Source organism: Nilaparvata lugens, chromosome 3 (genome assembly GCF_014356525.2).
Source record: "Nilaparvata lugens isolate BPH chromosome 3, ASM1435652v1, whole genome shotgun sequence".
In the NCBI taxonomy this organism is placed as follows: Eukaryota; Metazoa; Arthropoda; class Insecta; order Hemiptera; family Delphacidae; genus Nilaparvata; species Nilaparvata lugens.
Genome location: NC_052506.1, coordinates 8023169 through 8045097, shown reverse-complemented (window position 1 = coordinate 8045097; position 21929 = coordinate 8023169). Strand labels below are relative to the sequence as shown.

Below are 21929 nucleotides of genomic sequence, written 5' to 3'. Positions count from 1 at the left end.
GTAAGATGAAAAGAAGAAAGAGGGTTTTGAAGAGTTTCGCATTGCATTTTGTAAGTGTCAAGATAATGAAAAACGTCATGGACAGGATCTGCTATTGAACGCAATTTTTCATCTACACTGTCAATAAAAAAATCATTGAAACCATCTGGTGTATGACTAGATATTTTATCACCTATTATTATTAGACCGGCGCGTCATCACTTACTCCAACGAGCCACCCAAATACAGCTGAATTTAATGTGGATATAGAATTAATCCAGTGACTGTTTTATTAAAACTTTAGTGTATTCTAGGTGATTTTTGATAGTTTTGGTTGACTTTTAATTTTGCAGACTCTGTACTTGTGCTGCAAACTGACGGTGGAAGCAATTACACCACATTGGCCGCAGCTGCATTTGGATGGTGTGACGATCTGTGGATGTGAAGCCCGGCGCCAAATCGAGAGGGAGGGGCATCCAGGTGATGAGAAAGCTAGAGGATTTGTTACCAGAATTGGCAATTTGCATTCGAAGGATCCTCGCTATGTATACAGAAATACATAGTGTGAGTACCGATTTCAATTAGTTTTATAATGTCAGTAAGGGTTTCCGGTGCTTCTAAAATGGAATGACTTTGAATATTAGATACCGGTACTCTATGGCTGAAATTTATTTTCAGCAGCTCAAAAATTGAAGATTCATTACAAATGGTTCTGTATGAGATTGCAAATGCGTATCAGTTTGAGTTGAGTTTACAAATGTATGAGAATAATATTAAATACTAGCCGTCAGGCTCGCTACGCTTGCCATATCCGTCTAGCCAGGGGGCTCCGCCCCCTGGACCCCGACTGGATCGTCCAAGAATGAGATCATCTCGCTTCGCTCGCCTGCATTTTTCATTTGAGCATTTTTATCATAATTATTATGTTAGGACGATCCAGTCGGGGGTCCAGGTTAAACGGATATGGCGAGCGAAGAGAGCCTGACGGCTAGTAATATAATATTCCCCGGATTGAAGAAGCAGTGCCCAATCAATTTTACCGCGATAAATGCATTTCAATCTTCAACTTGGTGCCAACCTAACAAAGTCAACTCAACTTAATGCCAACCTGACAAAATTATTATTTAGTTACCAGTTAACAACTGTTTCGAAGAGGTACTCTAGATTATAGTTCTATATTAACATAATATGGTATGGCCTTTTTTCAATTATAATTAAGAGAATAAAAAGGATATACATGCTAAAAGACGAACTTTAAACTCTTAAAAGCCACCCTTAGAGTTAAAATATTGCCAAAAGATTTATTAGGCGTCTCTAAAGGGCCAACTGAACATACCTACCAAATTTGAACGTTTTTGGTCCGGTAGATTTTTAGTTCTGCGAGTGAGTGAGTCAGTCAGTCAGTCAGTGAGTGAGTGCCATTTTGCTTTTATTATATAGATTCTATGGCTGGAATTTATTTACAGCAACTCAGAAATTGAAGTATCATTACAAATGGTTCTGTATGAGATTTTTTAGAATGATAGGGCCGGCTTCCAAGCTCGGGATTCAGTTGACTTATAGACTTTAAACAGCTGGAGTCAGAAAATTAGCTCCGTTCCAAAACGGGGCATAGTCGCAGTAAAAACGACTAACGATTTTCAAATTAAATTTCGAAAATTGGAAAACTGAACACAAAATAAAATAAAGAGAAAATAGTGTAAAGTTTCAACTATTTTGAATTTTTCAGGAATGTTTCTTCCGTCAAGGAAAAACGTTTACAATCATTGGAAATATTTTCTCTTTATCTTATTTTGTCACTTTTTGCTTTTAGAAAAAACGACTAGCAGTCAGATAGCAGACATCAGACAGCAGATCTGTCTGGTAGTCGTTTTTTTCTAAAAGCAAACAGTGATTTAATATAATAAGCAGTCGTGAAACCAACATTGGAGAATCTTTTTTTTCTCATTTCTATTAAATAATTATATTGTATTGTATATTGTTTCTATTATATAATTATATTGCGGCGACTTCGCCCCGTTTCGGAAAGTCAATTTTCTTACTCCAGCTTTTCAAAGTCTAGAACTTGGCTAAATCCCGAGCTCGGAAACCGGCGCTTAGAGTTTGTGTGGTAAATATCACATTTCATTTTTATTGGTTGTTGCTTTCTATATTTTGGTCATATTATAAATTGATGCTGTGTGTTTTAGGAACCGTATGCGATTCATAAAGTACACATCCTACAAAGAAGGAATAATATTTCACTTTCATAAGCTGATTTCAGATAACAAAATTTACAAAAAAAATTAATTTTGAGAGATGCCCTGAGACTTATACTTTAGTTATTTTTCGAGATCCTTTCATGATTGAACTTTCATTATAGTCTCATTGTATCCAAAAGCTATTTCAATCTCTTTAAAGTCCTTTTCACAGTAATCAATTCTCCTCTTACACAATCAGATCTATGTTTTGTTATATAATCTCAAAAATACCTAGGAAATTTAGAACTAAGATATTTTGTGGACTAATAAAACAATCAATGTACGGTACCACAAAATAATGATAATATTCAAAGATTAACAATGGTTTCAATGAATTCTTTCCAGAGAGACCATTCCTCATTTACAATACCAAGTTTGATATAAGACAATGGGTCCTTGTAACAAGTGCATATCCTTACCATATGGATGTACAAGTGAGTAATTATTTAATAGCTCTCGCTTCTTGTTAGTTTTTTGAAGTGTGAATTGTTATTTTAAAAGTCATAATTGACCGAACGAAGTGAGGTCTAAGATTCAAGTCGACGGTTTGGCATTTCTCTTAATGTTTAAATGTTTAAATGTTTATATGTTGCGCATTTACGGCGAAACGCGGTAATAGATTTTCATGAAATTTGACAGGTATGTTCCTTCTTAAATTGCGCGTCGATGTATATACAAGGTTTTTGGAAATTTTGCATTTCAAGGATAATATAAAAGGAAAAAGGTGCCTCCTTCATACGCCAATATTAGAGTAAAAATCAGACTATAGAATTATTCATCATAAATCAGCTGACAAGTGATTACCCAGATGTGTGGAGAAGCCAGTCTATTGCTGTATTTTTTGTATACGATCTATAGTTTCAATCAAAGACATTAAAGAGGTATGCATCTTTAAGCTGGGTTTACACCAAAGTTATTAACAAAGTGGGTATAACTTAATTCTTATAGATTCTATTAGATTGAACGGAGTTGACAAACACATATGTTCATCATGTGTATGATAAGTTATGTTCAATCTAATATAATCGATAAGGATTGAGTTATTAACATTTTGTTAAGAAATTTGGTCTAATCGCAGCTTTAAGGTCTTTGGTTTCAATATTTTGTTTTGCAGTCATGGTATTATTAAGCGTGCCCATCAGTATCAATATTTTCACATTCGAAAGAAACTAATTTAATAGGTGAATAAAAATAAACTAAAATGCTGGAGAAATTATAATATTTTTGATTCTAAAAAATTAATTTTCATCAGATAGAAAGATCATCACGGAACTGTATGACGAATTATATCATATGAAATACAAATTCAAACGTGAACTGAGTTTGTTAACATTTAAAACAGTTGACATCTGGTACTTGTGGATGAGAATACTGCGTGAGGTCTACTGTTCACAGAACTATTAGTAGCTTAACATACAATTTAATTTGGACTGTAGTTTAAATTTGAGAAGGGACAGTTTTGGACACAAGTCTGTTGTACCTTCTCATATAAGTGTAATAATTGTACATGAATGAATAAATAAATATTGTTTCTTTTTCTCTTTTCATGAGTTAAGCTATAATTTGGTTAAGGTTGAGAAAGTTCAAATGAGGCCTTTGCTAAACACTAAGATTCGCATAACGACAACGGGAGCGAGGAGAATTCAACCCGAAAGTTGGATTTGAAAGGTGGAAATTGTCGCCGACATTCGAATCGCAGTGCTGGTTTGCACATGGCGTAATCCTCGTAATACGTTTATCAATTCAACATCGAAGTAAAAAATAATGGTTCTGTATCATTTTAGTTGGTAAGAGTGAGATAATTATAAAGGAGAAATAATGAAAAATCGGTTGATTACTGGAATAATCCATGTAGTCTTTATTATAGAAAAAAACATGGAGCAGTGACAGTGAATAGAGTTCTTTATGACGGTGCCCTAAATGCTTTTTTCTACAACTGCACGTAAAGAAAGAATTTACATACTCAATTCTCCTCGTAAAACAGCTTATTTCTGAGGAGAATCTACTTTTTCGCTCGCTAACCATCCGCGCATGCGCAGTAGATTTTCTTTACGCTCGCTAATCATTCGCGCATGCGCAGAAGAGTTTCTTTACGCTCTCCAATCAGCTGATGGTAAGCAGCTCCCAAAAAGGCAGATCTTAACCTAAAAAGTCGGTAATTGTAACTCCGCCGATATAAGTAATTAACAGGTTTGGGCAGTTGTAGAAAAAATTGTGTATGTAATTCGCGCGTAAGGCTTCTTTATCGCTCTTGCAAAATTATCACGCTCCGCTTCGCGTCGCGTGATAACTGTTTTGCTCGAGCGATAAAGTAGAGCGCATTACGCTCTTAATACATAAATAGCTATCTATGAGCTGTTTAATTTCTTTTGAGGATAATATTTGAAAGTTTTAGGGCCGGTTTCCGAGCTCGGAATTTAGCTAAGTGCTAGAATTTAAACAGCTGGAGTCAGAAAACTGGTTTTCCGAAAGTAGTTTTCCGGGTGTAGTTGCAGTTTTTATGATAATCTTTATTTTCTCATTTCTATAATTGGAAAATTAATTTCTATATATGAAACTCCTAAATAATTCAAAATAGCTGAAACTTTACACTATTTTCTCTTTATTTTATTTTGTGTTCAATTTTCTAGTTTTTCAAAATTCAATTTAAACGTGGACTGCGACCACGCCCCGTTTCGGAAAGCCAATTTTATGACTCCAGCTGTTTAAAGTCTAGAACTTAGCTAAATCCCGAGTTCGGAAAACCGTCCCTTAAAGTGTATGATAAGTTATGTTCAATCTAATATAAATCGATAAGGATTGAGTTATTAACATTTTGTTAAGAAATTTGGTCTAATCGCAGCTTTAAGGTCTTTGGTTTCAATATTTTGTTTTGCAGTCATGGTATTATTAAGCGTGCCCATCAGTATCAATATTTTCACATTCGAAAGAAACTAATTTAATAGGTGAATAAAAATAAACTAAATAATGCTGGAGAAATTATAATATTTTTGATTCTAAAAAATTAATTTTCATCAGATAGAAAGATCATCACGGAACTGTATGACGAATTATATCATATGAAATACAAATTCAAACGTGAACTGAGTTTGTTAACATTTAAAACAGTTGACATCTGGTACTTGTGGATGAGAATACTGCGTGAGGTCTACTGTTCACAGAACTATTAGTAGCTTAACATACAATTAATTTGGACTGTAGTTTAAATTTGAGAAGGGACAGTTTTGGGAACAAGTCTGTTGTGCCTTCTCATATAAGTGTAATAATTGTACATGAATGAATAAATAAATATTGTTTCTTTTTCTCTTTTCATGAGTTAAGCTATAATTTGGTTAAGGTTGAGAAAGTTCAAATGAGGCCTTTGCTAACCACTAAGATTCGCATAACGACAACGGGAGCGAGAGAATTTTCAACCCGAAAGGTTGGATTTGAAAGGTGGAAATTGTCGCCGACATTCGAATCGCAGTGCTGGTTTGCACATGGCGTAATCCTCGTAATAGTTTATCAATTCAACATCGAAGTAAAAAAAATAATGGTTCTGTATCATTTTAGTTGGTAAGAGTGAGATAATTATAAAGGAGAAATAATGAAAAATCGGTTGATTACTGGAATAATCCATGTAGTCTTTATTATAGAAAAAAACATGGAGCAGTGACAGTGAATAGAGTTCTTTATGACGGTGCCCTAAATGCTTTTTTCTACAACTGCACGTAAAGAAAGAATTTACATACTCAATTCTCCTCGTAAAACAGCTTATTTCTGAGGATAATCTACTTTTTCGCTCGCTAACCATCCGCGCATGCGCAGTAGATTTTCTTTACGCTCGCTAATCATTCGCGCATGCGCAGAAGAGTTTCTTTACGCTCGCCAATCAGCTGATGGTAAGCAGCTCCCCAAAAAGTCAGATCTTAACCTAAAAAGTCGGTAATTGTAACTCCGCCGATATAAGTAATTTAACAGGTTTGGGCAGTTGTAGAAAAAATTGTGTATGTAATTCGCGCGTAAGGCTTCTTTATCGCTCTTGCAAAATTATCACGCTCCGCTTCGCGTCGCGTGATAACTGTTTTGCTCGAGCGATAAAGTAGCGCATTACGCTCTTAATACATAAATAGCTATTCTATGAGCTGTTTAATTTCTTTTGAGGATAATATTTGAAAGTTTTAGGGCCGGTTTCCGAGCTCGGAATTTAGCTAAGTGCTAGAATTTAAACAGCTGGAGTCAGAAAACTGGTTTTCCGAAAGTAGTTTTCCGGGTGTAGTTGCAGTTTTTATGATAATCTTTATTTTCTCATTTCTATAATTGGAAAATTAATTTCTATATATGAAACTCCTAAATAATTCAAAATAGCTGAAACTTTACACTATTTTCTCTTTATTTTATTTTGTGTTCAATTTCTAGTTTTTCAAAATTCAATTTAAACGTGGACTGCGACCACGCCCCGTTTCGGAAAGACAATTTTATGACTCCAGCTGTTTAAAGTCTAGAACTTAGCTAAATCCCGAGTTCGGAAACCGTCCCTAAAGTGTATGATATAATTTTCAGCATGCATTATTCATTGAAAATAAAAAGAGAAGTAAATAATTTAAACTAAATTTCCCTATACAAATAAAAAAGTTTATGATTTCATTTTCATTGTGTATTGTCCTTGTTAATCAATAGCCTAATTATTATTTTTGGATTAGGGGTTTTCTAGAATTGATTTGTTGAACATATTGTTTTTCCATTGTGTATTTTTCTTGTTAATCCATAACTGAATTTTTGGATTAGGGGTTTTCTAGAATTGATTTATTGAACATATTGTTTTCAGAGAAAGCTATCTACGGTTCTGTTCTCAATTGTTCTCACTGAGTAACATGCATGAATCGGTTCATTTGAGCAATAACGCCGTCCAATGCAAGTACAAGAACGCAAAACGGGACCAAGCTCTGCCTGATGAAAATATGTGGGACTGCTACACTTTCAAAACTTACCTCAGGTGAAGTGAAAAAGTACTCAATATTATTTATTGCTCTTTAATGTTTGTTCTCATTACGAACTGCTTGTTAATAATCACTTTTAAACTACTAAATTACAACATAGCAGTCGGATATTTATAAATAAAAGCTATTAGCTTCTACTCAAATTTGTGGAGCGCTTTCGGACATTAAATCCTTCCTCACCACTGTTGTGGAATATATAGTTAGTACCCTCCTACAACCCACGCTGCTTACTATGTATTCCACAACGGACGTGTCAAACAGTGTTGAGGAAGGGCCTAGTGTCCGAAAGCGCTCCAAAAATGTGAGTAGAAGCTAATAGCTTTTATTTATAAATATCTGACTGCTATGTCGTAATTTAGTTGTTCAAAAGTGATCATTTATTTGATTGATTCTTTATGATTCACACAATAAGTACATCATCAAAATGATAGGGAGAGAAAAAATAAGAGGTAACCTTGTGCTATTCCTCTCCCAAATTTAGATAAGGTTACACATAGTCCGAAATAGGTAAGGTCTTGTAGTTGTCCACGTCACAAAATTTTTAGTCTTTAATTATTATTTACACAAAGTAGATTTTTAGAAGTTTATAGTCCAGTCAAATGGTCGTTTATCAGGAAACAGCCCCGTAAGAATTTTTCTCGACGGTTCCATATGTATTTTGGGGCGCTGAATTCGAATCTGAAATTTGCTGACACGCCAGAGGGCGGCTCCATCTCCAAAACACCCAGAAACCCCTGAAATTTCGGACTTTTTTATTTTTCCATTCAATCTCGAAAACTTGGAGTTTTTTTTTGAGAAAAACCATTCTTCACAAAATTAAAGATAATCAAATTTCCAATAAATTGAGTGGTCGCGCAGGATTCTACCATTCTTGGTTCCGGAGATATGAATTTTCAAAAAAGGGGTATTTTTTAAGGGGTTTCGAAATTATGCAAACTTACCACTTATTTTTACCCTACACAACTTGGATATTTTTCTAATATAGATAAAAAACCACACATCACTTGAAAGAGCAATTAATTCTAAATGGAAAATGAAAAAAGTCCGAAATTTCAGGGGTCTTTGGGTGTTTTGAGGATGAAGCCGCCCTCTGGCGTGTCAGTAAATCTCAGATTCGAATTCAGCGCCCCAAAATACATATGGAACCGTCGAGAAAAATTCTTTCGGGGCTGTTTCCTGAAAAACGATATTTGATAAAACAAAAAATACCTGAGGCCTACAAGTTTCAAAGAGAAAAAAAATGTAGAAAAGTTTGCGGTGTGAATTTTTTAATGAGAGATAAGGATTGTATTTGTGTGCATTTGTTGTATGAGATTGTATTAATGATTCTACGGTTTGATCATGTATGATAACTTGTTAAAAATGTTTTCATAAAAAATCTCTATATGAATTATTGCTAGTAGAGAATTTTCTTCTCCCAATTTTTGTTTGTTCCAATTATCGTTTACTATGATGACAAATTTGATTGCAGTTAGCAATCGCTTTAATTGCAAATATAAATATTATACTCATATTGTGTGTATAGAAATAAATTTCAAATAGAGAAAATATAGACTATCAAATGGATATTTCCAATCCATTTCACTTGGAAAAATTATATTGGATTCTAAAAATTCTTGTTTAGATTCTATCATTATCTCAACATTGACAACCACTATGTATTACCCAACAATTGAATCGGTCTGAAAAAAAGGGAACATGTCAAAAATCAGAATTTTTCAGGGGAGAGAAAAAACTGAATACAGATGAAAGTATTGATAATTTCAGGATTGTTTTTTGTCATTAGGGTGCAAACTTTTTTAAGACAACCATTTTAATCCAGTATAAGCACTTATATAAGATTCACCCCTTAAAATTGAGTTTTTTGTTAAACTTCCTTTTACTCATGATGATATTCATTCATTCATTTATTCGTGGATACAATAACAAATCATATGAATATGATTGGGAAGGAACAACAGGCTTGGCCCAAAACTATTCCATTCCCAAATTTTGATTACATGTCCAAAAAATAGGTAATTTTTCTTCTGTAAAAAGTTCAAGCTCAAATTTAGTCCAAAAATAAATATGAGATGCAAATTTTAAATTTAGAAAAATTAAATCACCAAATTATAGCTAAATATTACACTTAATTATCACTGCACATTGAATTAATTAATTAATTAAGTTATTTTATAAATTTTGAAGCCAAAAATACACACAAATTCTCACTAAGAGCAGCTGATAACATTATCACTCTTCAACTTTTACAATAAACACCTCAACCGAAAGAAATCTAACCTCAAAGAAACGCGTGAATCAAAGCAGGTAAACCAACAATATAATATAATAATATAATATACAATATATAATAAAAATATAATATAATATAAATATAATACAATATAATATAAAATACAATAATATAATAAAAATCACAACTGACAAACAGTTGATTTTCGAATGTTCGGGGTTGAAAGGAAACATGTGTGTCATGATTAGTTCCCTTTCATTCCAGTACAGCAAAAATACGATATCTGTTTCTTGTATAAAGAGAATGCTGACATGTTCCCTTTCAGCTCCAATCGATGTAGGCTATCCCACAGTAAACAACTCATTTCAACCATAAAAAATGAAAAATTTTGACATGTTCCCTTTCTCTTCAGGCCGATTCAATTCCTATAAGAATCATTATCCAATAAACACATTACACAATACTTCATAACACATTAATTCACACTTTACTTTACACATTACATTACTAACATTAACACAATACTTCATCATGTTGGAGCTTAATTATTTTCAGAGCAATAGGCCAAGCTGATATGTGGGACAAAATAATTTATCCTGGGATGAGAGAAAGCATAACTGGGACTCTATTAGCTGCTCAAGAACACATGGAACAGAGGAAAAACTGTTTTGAATTGTATGGAGCTGATTTCATGCTTACTGAAGATCTGGTGCCCTGGTTGATTGAAATCAACTCTTCTCCTTGCATGTCACCAACGACCAGTGTCACGGCCAGGATGTGTGCACAGTGCCTTGAGGATGTAATAAAAGGTGAGTCCTCTAGTTTTAATTGTATCCTACTAGTAGTTCTGCGAACAGTAGACCTCGCTCATGAATATACAACTTTCAATCTAATGAGAAGGTTTTTTTTGAGTTTATCAGAGATTGACAATGGTGTAATAACCGAAACCGGTCTTTCTAATTATCAATAAATCAGTGGTTTTTTTGACAATTTCTTAGTCTTTTTCATTCAATCTAATGAGAAGGGCCAGTACAATAAGTACAGAATATTGTGAAGATTCAGCCATGTCATCTATTATTTTCTCCATTTAAAGTGCTAGAGACACTGTTTGAAGGGACACTGGACTTATCAAGGAGGTTCCTTTATATCAAATACATACAAATTTTACCTTTTAAATGGAAAAGAATAAGAAATTGTCAAAAAACCACAGATTCATTGATACTTAGAAAGACCGGTGTCGGTCTTTATCAGAGTTTATCAGAGATTGACAATGGTGTAATCACCGAAACCGGTCTTTCTAAGTATCAATAAATATGTGGTTTTTTGACAATTTCTTAGTATTTTTCATTCAATATGAATAATTACCACAATATCAACTTCTCAACTACACAAAAAGAAAAACAAAATTAACCTTTATAACTTTACATAAAAATTTCTTTCTACAACTGCAGTATTGGACTCCAATACAATAAAGAATTTAAAAAAAAAATTGATCCATTTAATTTGATAAATCAATTTAATAATTATAATAAGATGATTCAATTTAATTAGTCTAATAAATAATAAATTAATTTATAATAATTTATTTTATAGTGATATATTATTAGAATAAGATAAAACAATTAGTATATATGCAAAAAAAAAAATGGTAGGAATGAGATTTGAACCTGGGTCCACAGTGTGAGAAGCCACGGTCTAACCATTTTGGTCATAACAATAGATTTGAAAATGTATGAACATGAATTGATGTATCTTCAAAGACACATCCTTTCTGGATTGAGGTTAGTTTACGTTTTTTTTTTTAATTACAAAAAACCAGTGGTCTTATCAAAAATCGTTACACATACGTTTCTGCGCCTTGTTTCAAAGAACTTGCATACCAAATTTCATCCAAATCGGACAATAACTGCGACTGTAACTGCGGTACAAACAAACAAACAAACAAACAAACAAACAAACAGGCAAAAGCCGATCGAGTCGAAACTAAGACCTCAGCTTCGCTTTGGTCAATAATATCAAGCAAGCAATTTCTGTTTATAAGTCTGTATGTCACCGGATATCGAAAACGGCTCTAACGATTCTCATGAAATTTGGAGCAAAGTAGGTTTATAATACAAAAATTCAACTGCACTAGGTCTCATCCCTGGCATAACTCGCTGAAGGACATTAAAAGGATTATTCATCCTTGGAAAAACAGCTGAAAGTTTCGTCGTCTGTCGATAATGGAAGTGAGTGAGCGAGTGCGTGTGTGGGAGTGAGACAAAATTATGCCCCTTAGCTGTTGAACTATTGCATTCAATCCACTGATCTCACAAGAAAATTAATCGACAGTGTAGAATAGTACATAGTATATTTATTTATTTATTTATTTGTGGACAGAATCACAAATCATATAAATATGATTAGGAAGGAACAACAAGCTTGGCCCAAATCTATTCCATTCCCAAATTTTGATAAATTAATAAAATGTCAAAAAATAGGTTATGTTTCTACTGTAAAACGTTCAAGTTCAATTTTCGTCCAAAAATATATATAAGCTAAACATTTTTAATTTAGAGAAATCAAAATACCAAACCATTTTTAAATACAACACTTAATTATCAATTTATATTGAATTAATCAAGTTATTTTATAAAATTTTGAACGCAAAACTACACACAGCTTCTTTCACTAGCATGTACAAATATTGATAAATATTGTAGCAAACAAAGTATATCATTCTAAAATATAAACTTTAAATATATTATAATTTCCTCTTTTGTTATACATTTTCTATGCTTTTATAGTACAGAGCGAAGTTCGGTCCCCCAATAATTGTAGTGCTAAATTAAAACATGTCAAACAAAAAATGTTGCTTCGAATTGTTTCTGTTACTATTGAGTATCGGGGCACCGAGCTTCGCTCTTATTATTATTACAGTAGTAAACAGAACACAATAATTCTTTAAATGATTGGGGAAGGACTACAGGCACAGCCCAAAACAGTTTCTTCCCCGATTTTGATTTATACACTATAAAATATTACAAAAAATAGGTTATGTTTCTACTGTAAAACGTTCAAGTTCAATTTTCGTCCAAAAATATATATAAGCTAAACATTTTTAATTTAGAGAAATCAAAATACCAACCATTTTTAAATACAACACTTAATTATCAATTTATATTGAATTAATCAAGTTATTTTATAAAATTTTGAACGCAAAACTACACACAGCTTCTTTCACTAGCATGTACAAATATTGATAAATATTGTAGCAAACAAAGTATATCATTCTAAAATATAAACTTTAAATATATTATAATTTCCTCTTTTGTTATACATTTTCTATGCTTTTATAGTACAGAGCGAAGTTCGGTCCCCCAATAATTGTAGTGCTAAATTAAAACATGTCAAACAAAAAATGTTGCTTCGAATTGTTTCTGTTACTATTGAGTATCGGGGCACCGAGCTTCGCTCTTAATTTATTATTACAGTAGTAAACAGAACACAATAATTCTTTAAATGATTGGGGAAGGACTAACAGGCACAGCCCATAACAGTTTCTTCCCCGAATTTTGATTTATACACTATAAAATATTACAAAAAATAGTTTATGTTTCATACACTTGTATTCAGGTCCAATTCCTAGTCCAAACATTTGAAAACAGAAAAGTTTTAGTTTTGATTGTCTACAAACCAAATTGAATAACAAAATGACACTCACTAATCACTTAAAACTGTAAAATAATGATTAACTTTGAAAATTATGATATAGGTACTCTAATTTTGAATGATATACCATGTCATGTCAACAAATCAGATATTTTGATCAAGTTGATTGAAATTTCTAATTGATTAAAAGCCACCCAGCAGCTGAGTGCATGTGCTAAAAAAAGTTTAAAGGTTGAAGGATTAAAAGAAAAATAACTTTTTTTATGAATTTGGAAACATCGCGAAATAGATATGTTTTTATTTCAAATATGATTAATATTTTTGATCAATTATTATGAATAATTTAACCTTTTAAACCCTTATGTTTCTTTATCTTTTAGGTAGTGTTTATATTTTACAGCTGGCTATACGTCAGTTTATGAATTTCGGGGATGAGATATTTTGATTTTCCACAGACGCACTCGCTCACTCACTTTTATTATCCACAGACGAAAGTCTTAGCTGATTTTCTAAGGATGAATATAAGAAGACAACACACTGCAGAAGACAACATAGGTGTTGAAACATGTTCATAACTCTAATAAATTCCTGATATTTTTAGACGATATTCTAATGTTTTTTTCATTGTTGTGAAATATTTGTTTGAAGAAGGATATCAAATGTGAATACTCTATAAGGGGAACAATTCATTCAAGTTTTAGATGAACTATTGTACATCATTTACTTAATTGGTCGCTTCAAAATTTGTTTTAGTTAATCAATAATTGCATGGTAACCTGTTTCAATGATTAATTTCATAAGTTTTATAGCAGTTGTGTTGAAGAATTCATTCGAAAACCATAGTTTAATTGAATTTTAACTAAATAACTTAGTTTTAAGCGAGTTCATCCATATAGTGATGTTTATCCTCAACATAACTGTTTATATGAATTCAAGTTCGTTAGACTTTCAACACAATCTTGATTAAAATATTTATGTCTTTTCATGTCCTTCAGCGAGTTTTCCCAGGGATAAGACCTAGTGTAATCGAATTTTTATATCATAAACCTACTATGTTCCAAGTTTCGTGAAAATCGTTAGAGCCATTTTCGAGATTTGTTGGATATAAATAACCATATAAATAACTAGATAAAAAACCAATATCGGGGAACCGAGCTTCGCTCTGGAGTGTAAAATCATAGAACATTTTTAACGAAAGATTGAATATATAGTTTATATTCATTTTCTCAGACGTACAATTATTTTTTCGCCACACTGCACAGAAAGCAGCTGTTTTCCAGTCCCTACGTAGATCTGAAAGACCTTGTTTGCAGACGACGTCAGAAAAGGGTTTCTTTTCCGGTCTAGGCCAGAAAGTTGTCTCTTTCCAGCCGCTTATGGCTGGAAACAACGCGCTAATTATTATTAATAAGTCATCCGCTAGATCGGGCGATTGTCCACTTTCATAATAAGCTGAAGTCGCCATGATTTTAGTTCCAGTTCGAATCAAACTAATTCGCTTCGCAACCAGTTTTATTCAATTATTTATTGTTGATTAGTGCATTCCGAATTTTCAAAAATGCTTGAAGATGACTGTGGTATTCCAAGTGAAATTTTAAAAGAATCTGAAATCCTGACTGCAAATCTTCTACCACTAAAATCAAGAGATAGGTACGATAGCTTAACGAGTATTCTTTATTTTGTATTCTTTATTTATTTGTCAGCAATACCTATAGTGTGGCGAAAAATATCGTTCGCACCACGGGCAAAATGTTTTCCAGCTCTCAATCTTTTCTAGTCCTCGGCCTACGGCCTCGGACTTGAAAACCGATTTCGAGCTGGAAAAATCTCATTTTCTGCTCTAGGTGCGAAATATACTATTACAGTTATATGAGGAGGATCAACTGGCTTCAACTGCCCAAAACTGTCCCTTTTCAAATTTAAACTACAGTCCAAATCAAAATCTAGGTTAAGCTACTATCACTCATGAAAATAACAATTCATTCACACTTCAAAAAACAAACACATCATTAATTATGAATGAATATACTATGAATTCCATATAGAACGATATATTATGTTTGCTACAATATTTGTTAATATACCATGTACTATTCTACACTAACAACATATAGTTACTATTTTGGGCTATCTGAAGTAAACATGTTTTGTAAAAAAAAGATAAATTGAATAAATATGTTTTTCTTGCGAGATCAGCTGAGGAATAACCCACACATGCACTCGCTCACTCACTTCCATTACGGTATCGACGACAGACGACAAAAATTCCAGCTTTTTTTCCAAGGACGTATTTTTTTATCCTTCTAATGTCCTTCAGCGAGTTATCCCAGGGTTGAGACCAAGTGCAATCGATTTTTCATATCCTAAACCTACTTTCTTCCAAATTTCGTGAGAATCGTTAGAGCCGTTTTCGAGATCCGGTCACATACAGATATATAAACATATAAACAGAAATTGCTCGTTTATATTAGTATTGTCACGATGTATATCGTAACTAGTGAGGGAAATTGATTTTAGAGCTAGTTTTGAAGACGCTCGGTAATCCAAACGCCGACTGAGTCTAGCCGGCCCAGAGCGACACTGGGAATTCTGGTAGAAGAAGGTGTGGGCAAAAGTCTACTCAGAGTATAGGATATAAATAAATAGCCAACTATATAAATTTATACAGAAATTACTCGCCTAATATAATAGGATAAATGAAGTTAATTTATTGAAAACATGGTACTAATATTTCTCATTGTAATTTACGACTCTTCATTTAGTAGTTCATCTACTGTAGGCTACATACTAGAATCACCCTGAAGGTTTGTTAATTTATCACTCATGTTTATTATTCCGCCCTTATATAAATAACTGTTGACAATATTTGTTAGTCTCAAGATTACAGTATGTCTATTAAAAAATGTTATTTTTGGAAACTTTGTGTTTTTGGTATATAGTAATAGTTTAATAGATACCCAAATAATTCCATAATTATTGATATATAATTTCATGATCATATTTTATCATGGAAACGTTTTAAGAATGTCAGTTATATTATATTCAGACTGATTGTTGAGTTCTCGGGTTGATACAAGTAGGTACTTTTTTCTTAATTTTAGATTCATGTTAGTTTCTGTTAATGTTAAATTTAGACCTAATTGAATTCAGACTGATTGCTGAGTTGTCGGGTTGATACAAGTAGGTACTTTTTTCTTAATTTTAGATTCATGTTAATTTCTGTTAATGTAATATTTAGACCTAATTGAATTTCTCTAACATATGTTCCAGTGGTTGTGGACAGACGACAAAACAAAATGGCTGATACTGGAATGTTTGAACTGGTGTATCGACAACATGTTGCTCCGCCTCAACCCTACATGGGCATGAATTTGACTGTGCGAGGCTCGAAGATACAGAGGAGCCCGAAAACAAAGCGAAGAAGGCGGCCTTTGGAGCCGATACAAGCTGAACCACACCACGAGACCATCGCACCGCTGGCTCCGTCTCGAGTCAAGAATTACATCGAAGATCTGTCGGTCGAACTGTCCAAGGAACTCGTGAAAACACCCCCCACCACAACATTCTCAAACGCAAACACACTTTCAGTGAAGCTGCCCAACTCGGTGAAAGAAATCAGTATGCCTAATTGTGACGTGGGTTTGTCCACTGAAGAATACGATTCTAGCAGCAGTGATCAGTCGGACTCTGAGAGTGAGGATGACGACTCTCAAACTGAATCTGGAAAGCCTCCGAACTCGTCGACGCTTCTTACTAATAAGACTGAAGATTCCGCCAAAATTATACCTGAAAAAGAAAAGGACAAGGAGAATAACAATATCAGTCCGACCGAAACAAATGTGAAAGTGAATCAGGTGAAGCAAGACACTCAAAAAATGTATGCCATCATACAGAAGCAACGCAATCTTTGTATGAAACTTCAAGATAAGTCTTCCGAGAGATCAGCTAAAGGACATCAACGTTGTGTCAAGTATGAACAGAGATGGAAAAATGTGTGTGAAACAGAGCAAAGTAAGGACTTGATACATGATTGGAAGTTGCGAGTTGACAAGACACGGGCAAGCTGTGAGGAAATGCTTCTCAAGTTGAAAGCGTTCAGAGAGAAAGATGTCACATGCAAGATCCACCGCGGCATTGATTGGCGGGCGACTGATAACGAAACTGTTCAGGAGCTCGTCCAGAAACTCAGCAATCCCAAGAGAAAAACGTTCATGGACAGACTTCCCGTGGTATGCTCGAGGAAAACGATGAAGAAGTGGAATGCCAGTCAGAGCTCATCAACCTCCTCCAGCTCGAGTCAGCCTCCTCCTCCTCTGCCCGGCTACCACGTGACGTCCAAGAACTCATCGCTGCCTCTGATCAGACACAAGAGTCGTGCTTCACTCAGCAAAGACACCGTGTACACGGTCGGCCTCAGACTCAGCTGCCAGAGAATGACGCCGTCTCCTAGAGAAAAGATAATCCTACCAATGGGCGCCGAACAATGTCATGCGATCAATTTGTCATCTCTGTCCAACACATTGTCTTCAAAATGTTGATAGTGATATGAATGTACCTTATCGAATATTATATCATGAATTACAGCTTATCTATATATATAAAAGCGACATGGCACTCACTCACTGACTGACTGACTCACTCACTCGCAGAGCTAAAAATCTACCGGACCAAAAACGTTCAAATTAGGTAGGTATGCTCAGTTGGCACTTTAGAGGCGTAATAAGAACGGATTTGGAAAAACTTCCGAAAATACGCCCAAAATTAGCGTTTTTCCAGCGTTTTTTGCTTCTCAGATTTATCGAGAACAAATGAACAGAAATTGTTCAAATGTAGTACAGAAGCTCAGCTAGGGTGTAATAATGTTGTGTTAGAAGGAATTTGAAATAACGTCAAAGATGCGCCCAAAATTAGCGTTTTTCCAGCGTCTTTTTGCTTCTTCTCAGATTTATCGAGAACAAATGAACAGAAATTGTTCAAGTTTAGTACAGAAGCTCAGCTGGGGTGGAATAATGTTGTGTAGGAAGGAATTTGAAATAACGCCAAAGATACGCCCAAAATCTGCGTTTTCCAGCGTTTTCTCAGCTTTATCGAGAACAAATTAACAGAAATTGTTCAAATTTACTACAGAAGCTCAGCTAGGGTGTAATAATGTTGTGTAGGAAGGAATTTGAAATAACGCCAAAGATACACCCAAAATTGGCGTTTTTTACGGATCCTCAGTTGTTTCATCAAGTAGTAGACAGAAAATTTTCAAATTTGGTACAGAGGTTTAGCTAGGGTCTAAAAATTTTGTGATGAGGTGACTTTAATATTTCATCAATGATACGCCCAAAATCAGCGTTTTTCTCAGCTTTTCTGCGTTTTCTCAGTACTCTGACTTTCTGATGAAGCATGCTCAAATGGAAAAAGCAGGCGAGCGAAGCGAGCCCGCTGATCTCATTTTTGGACGATCCAGTCGGGGGTCCATGACTAGACGGATATGCCGAGCGAAGCGAGCCTGACGGCTAGTCTCTATTATATACGAGTACATCCAAATTCAGTACATTCAACATTCTAACATAAAACATTAAACATATAACATTCATTCTAAAACATAATTCTTCATTAGGCCTATTAAACAGTTTTTAGGCCTCCATTACACCCATAAAACAGGATAGGTATTACATTCTTGTAACTTATTTTCTATTCGAACACAGAGTGATTCTTATCATTAGGTTTTCATAACATGAAGGAAACATCCATAAGATCAGGTTCTCTAGAATCCTGACTTTTCCATACCTTAAAATTATTAACATCTGGTGAGGGCTACTCTTAAGTGCTGGTTGCACAAAAGCCGGTTAAATTTTAACCGTGATTAATTCCACAAGAATCAATCAGTGAAGTCGTCTTTTCAAAACCCCCTTCTCTGATTAGCTCTGGTGAAATTAATCACGGTTAAATTTGAACCGGCTTTTTTGCAACCGGGCCAAATTACCCTTTTTCAACTTTTATTCACCTCATGTTTCGAAATATTAATGCCTTACCCATTCAATTTTTACAAACTACTGCTATTGAATAGTGTAAGCAGGATATGTACCCGGCGCCTCCACCAAATATGTAAGGGGGAAAAGAACTATGATAACTTTTGTGAGGGGAAAAACTATTGTACCAAAAAAAGAACAGAATAACTAGAACTTTAATTAATGAATCTTTAACATATATACATTTGAACAAAACAAGATTAATTTGATTATAAAAACAATATTTGATATGAATTAATGGGGAAAACACTCGCTTGCAGCTAATGATGATTCAATCTTTGTGGCTTGTGATTCAATCTTTTGTGTAAATGAAAATTTAAGAACAATGATTCAGTAGTCACCTACCTTTTTGAAATGGCTTCTCCCTTTGGCATCCACTGGTTTAATCGCGACTTTAGTATTTTAAAAGAACAAATTTTAACTGAACCAATGAATAGGCTCAGAACCCGTCTCCCTTAACAATACAATTATTTTTATACTGCCCGATCTGTGACAGAATAACTGTATTATTAAAAGAACCGAAATCTAGCCCTTTTCACTGGATCAGCCGGACTTAACTTTCAGTCCTATCGAACGAGCTCACTCTCACTCTCCCAGACCAAAAGTCAAATTTTGGGTATTACACATAAACTCAGTCAATGCCAAACATGAAAGCCATTTCAAGTACATATTTTTATCTGTCGCACAAGCGGCACGTTTGTTATTAAAAACAAAAGAGAAGCTACGTTAATTTTGACAACAAATGAAATAAACAATCTTTCTGTCGATGACAAGATTGTTCAAAGACAAAAACACTGTTCATTAAACTTTTTTAATTTAAAACTCAAAAATCCTTAGCAATATGAGATAAATATATGATTCATATATAATATGTACCATATGACCAGGTGACAATAGTAATACACTGCAACATGTTCGTTGTGTGTGATTAGTTTTATTATGTGAAATTATAGGGTTTTGGAAAAAGAAATCGCATATAATTATGATGTACCTAACTAATTTGCATGAATATGTAACGATTCGCTAAGAATAGTCCAGAACACTTTAAAACCGATAACACAAGGTTTATTCTACCTACCTAATTAATGATTTTTTACTTACCTTTTTTGTTAGTAATTTTAATGTCGTTGTGAGCGGAATGAAATGATCCCAGTGTTTCATACATTATTGGCATTATTTATGAAATAACGTTTGCTGTTCATCTTGTGATCTGTTAATAGACTTCATTCCAGGTTCATTGATTAGTACAAGTTAATTGATAATTGAGCTTTCTATTGGCCTACATTCATAAATTAAAGAGTCTGGATTTCTGTAAGAAAATTTATAATCAATAACCAAATATTGTGTTACATAATACAGTACCGTACTATTATAACAGTCGTTATAATCGAGTTGCGTGACAGAAACTCGCATTTACTAAGGTGGATGTAATGAGAGGCTAGATATATTCAGCATGGAATCTTTATTTGTACAATCTACTCTAATGGAGCTAAATAGAACTATTAATAAATATTATTGGATATTCTGATAGGTGTGCGGTATGTGATTTATGATTTTTCAGATTATTGACCATGGATATAATATTGTATTGTTCCAATTTTAGTATATGTGCTGCCGAAGCAAGTACTGGATATACTATTGTGAATCTTCTTTCTTTTCCATAGTATATTATGGATAAAATTGGGCTGTTCTGTCTAGAAAAAGGGATTATAAACTCCCAATGTAATAAAAACTACAATCAGCCTATTACTTTGAGACAGTATTCGAAGAGTTCATCTTCAATTTGGAAATAGTTTCTATTGGTACATATACTTTTGATCGAATCATTAATAAATTAGATCAGGGGTCTCCAACCTTTTTTATCCAAGGGCTCACATTGTTAATTCTTGGGAGGCTTAGAGGGCCAATAACAAAGATGTACGTGGAATCTGACTTGTAGGGACATACACGACGGGGGATTTGGGGGGTGTAAAATTATTATATTTCCATTGAAATAAATTGAGGAGTTTCAAGTAGGTTTAATTAAAACACAGGAAGAAACAAACCATTTTATTTCAATACAAAGTCCAATCTATTGAGTGTAAAGAGGTCATAAGAAAACTTGACAATGCATGAATTTAGCAAGTTAAACAAAATGATAACTTTTTTAATAGTAATAAGACAACTTGACAATACACGAATTTACAGAAAGTTACCAAGCCAAAAGAGAATACTTATTTTTAGTGAGAAGATTGCATTTCTTTTCTACTCAGAATGTCCGCCCATTTAGGATAAAAACTTTGTGGTTCCGATCATAAAAATTGTTTTCAAATGTTCATCTGCTTTTCAAAATGTCTGCTCACACTTGTAGGTAAATCCAAGAAGAGAAAACATAGCGTAAGCATGGTTTTTTATGTTTTTAGAGTCTTTTTCTGGGAGAGACATGTACAGTCCGTGCAGACCATTTGCTAATATCTCGCAATGGTTGGTCGCTGCTTGTTTACAGCTTATTTTACACTTATTAAGAAATGGAGTGGCTAGTAAGGGAAGAGTACTGAACTCACAGTTGTTGTCAAAAAAGTGTGTGTATAGATATATATTTTAAAAAATCTGTAGCAATAACTCTCGGCGGGCCGACAAAATCCATCCGCGGGCCGGATGTGGCCCGCGGGCCGTAGGTTGGAGAGCCTTGAATTAGATCATTGCAAGATGATATCAGAGCAAGTTACATTTGTTTTCTAAAGATACTTGCAGAAAGTGTAGGTCTCCTTATTCATTGTTTGGCTGAATGAGTTTGGAAATGATAAGATAGAGGCTAATCAAGATGATACAAATAATAAATCATTGG

The 21929-nt window shown here is 33.9% G+C and overlaps 1 protein-coding gene across 1 annotated transcript in view; it reads left to right on the top strand.

The window, feature by feature from the left end:
* LOC111059559 (tubulin glycylase 3A) overlaps window positions 1-17689 on the top strand; it is an 83975-nt gene extending 66286 nt beyond the window's left edge. Inside the window, exons 9-11 of the mRNA XM_039425315.1 lie at window positions 7027-7194; window positions 9987-10240; window positions 16353-17689. Coding sequence (XP_039281249.1) covers window positions 7027-7194; window positions 9987-10240; window positions 16353-17620 — 1690 coding nt within the window. The 3' untranslated portion in view covers window positions 17621-17689. The remainder of the gene's footprint in view (window positions 1-7026; window positions 7195-9986; window positions 10241-16352) is intronic.
* Window positions 17690-21929: the final 4240 nt, after the last annotated feature.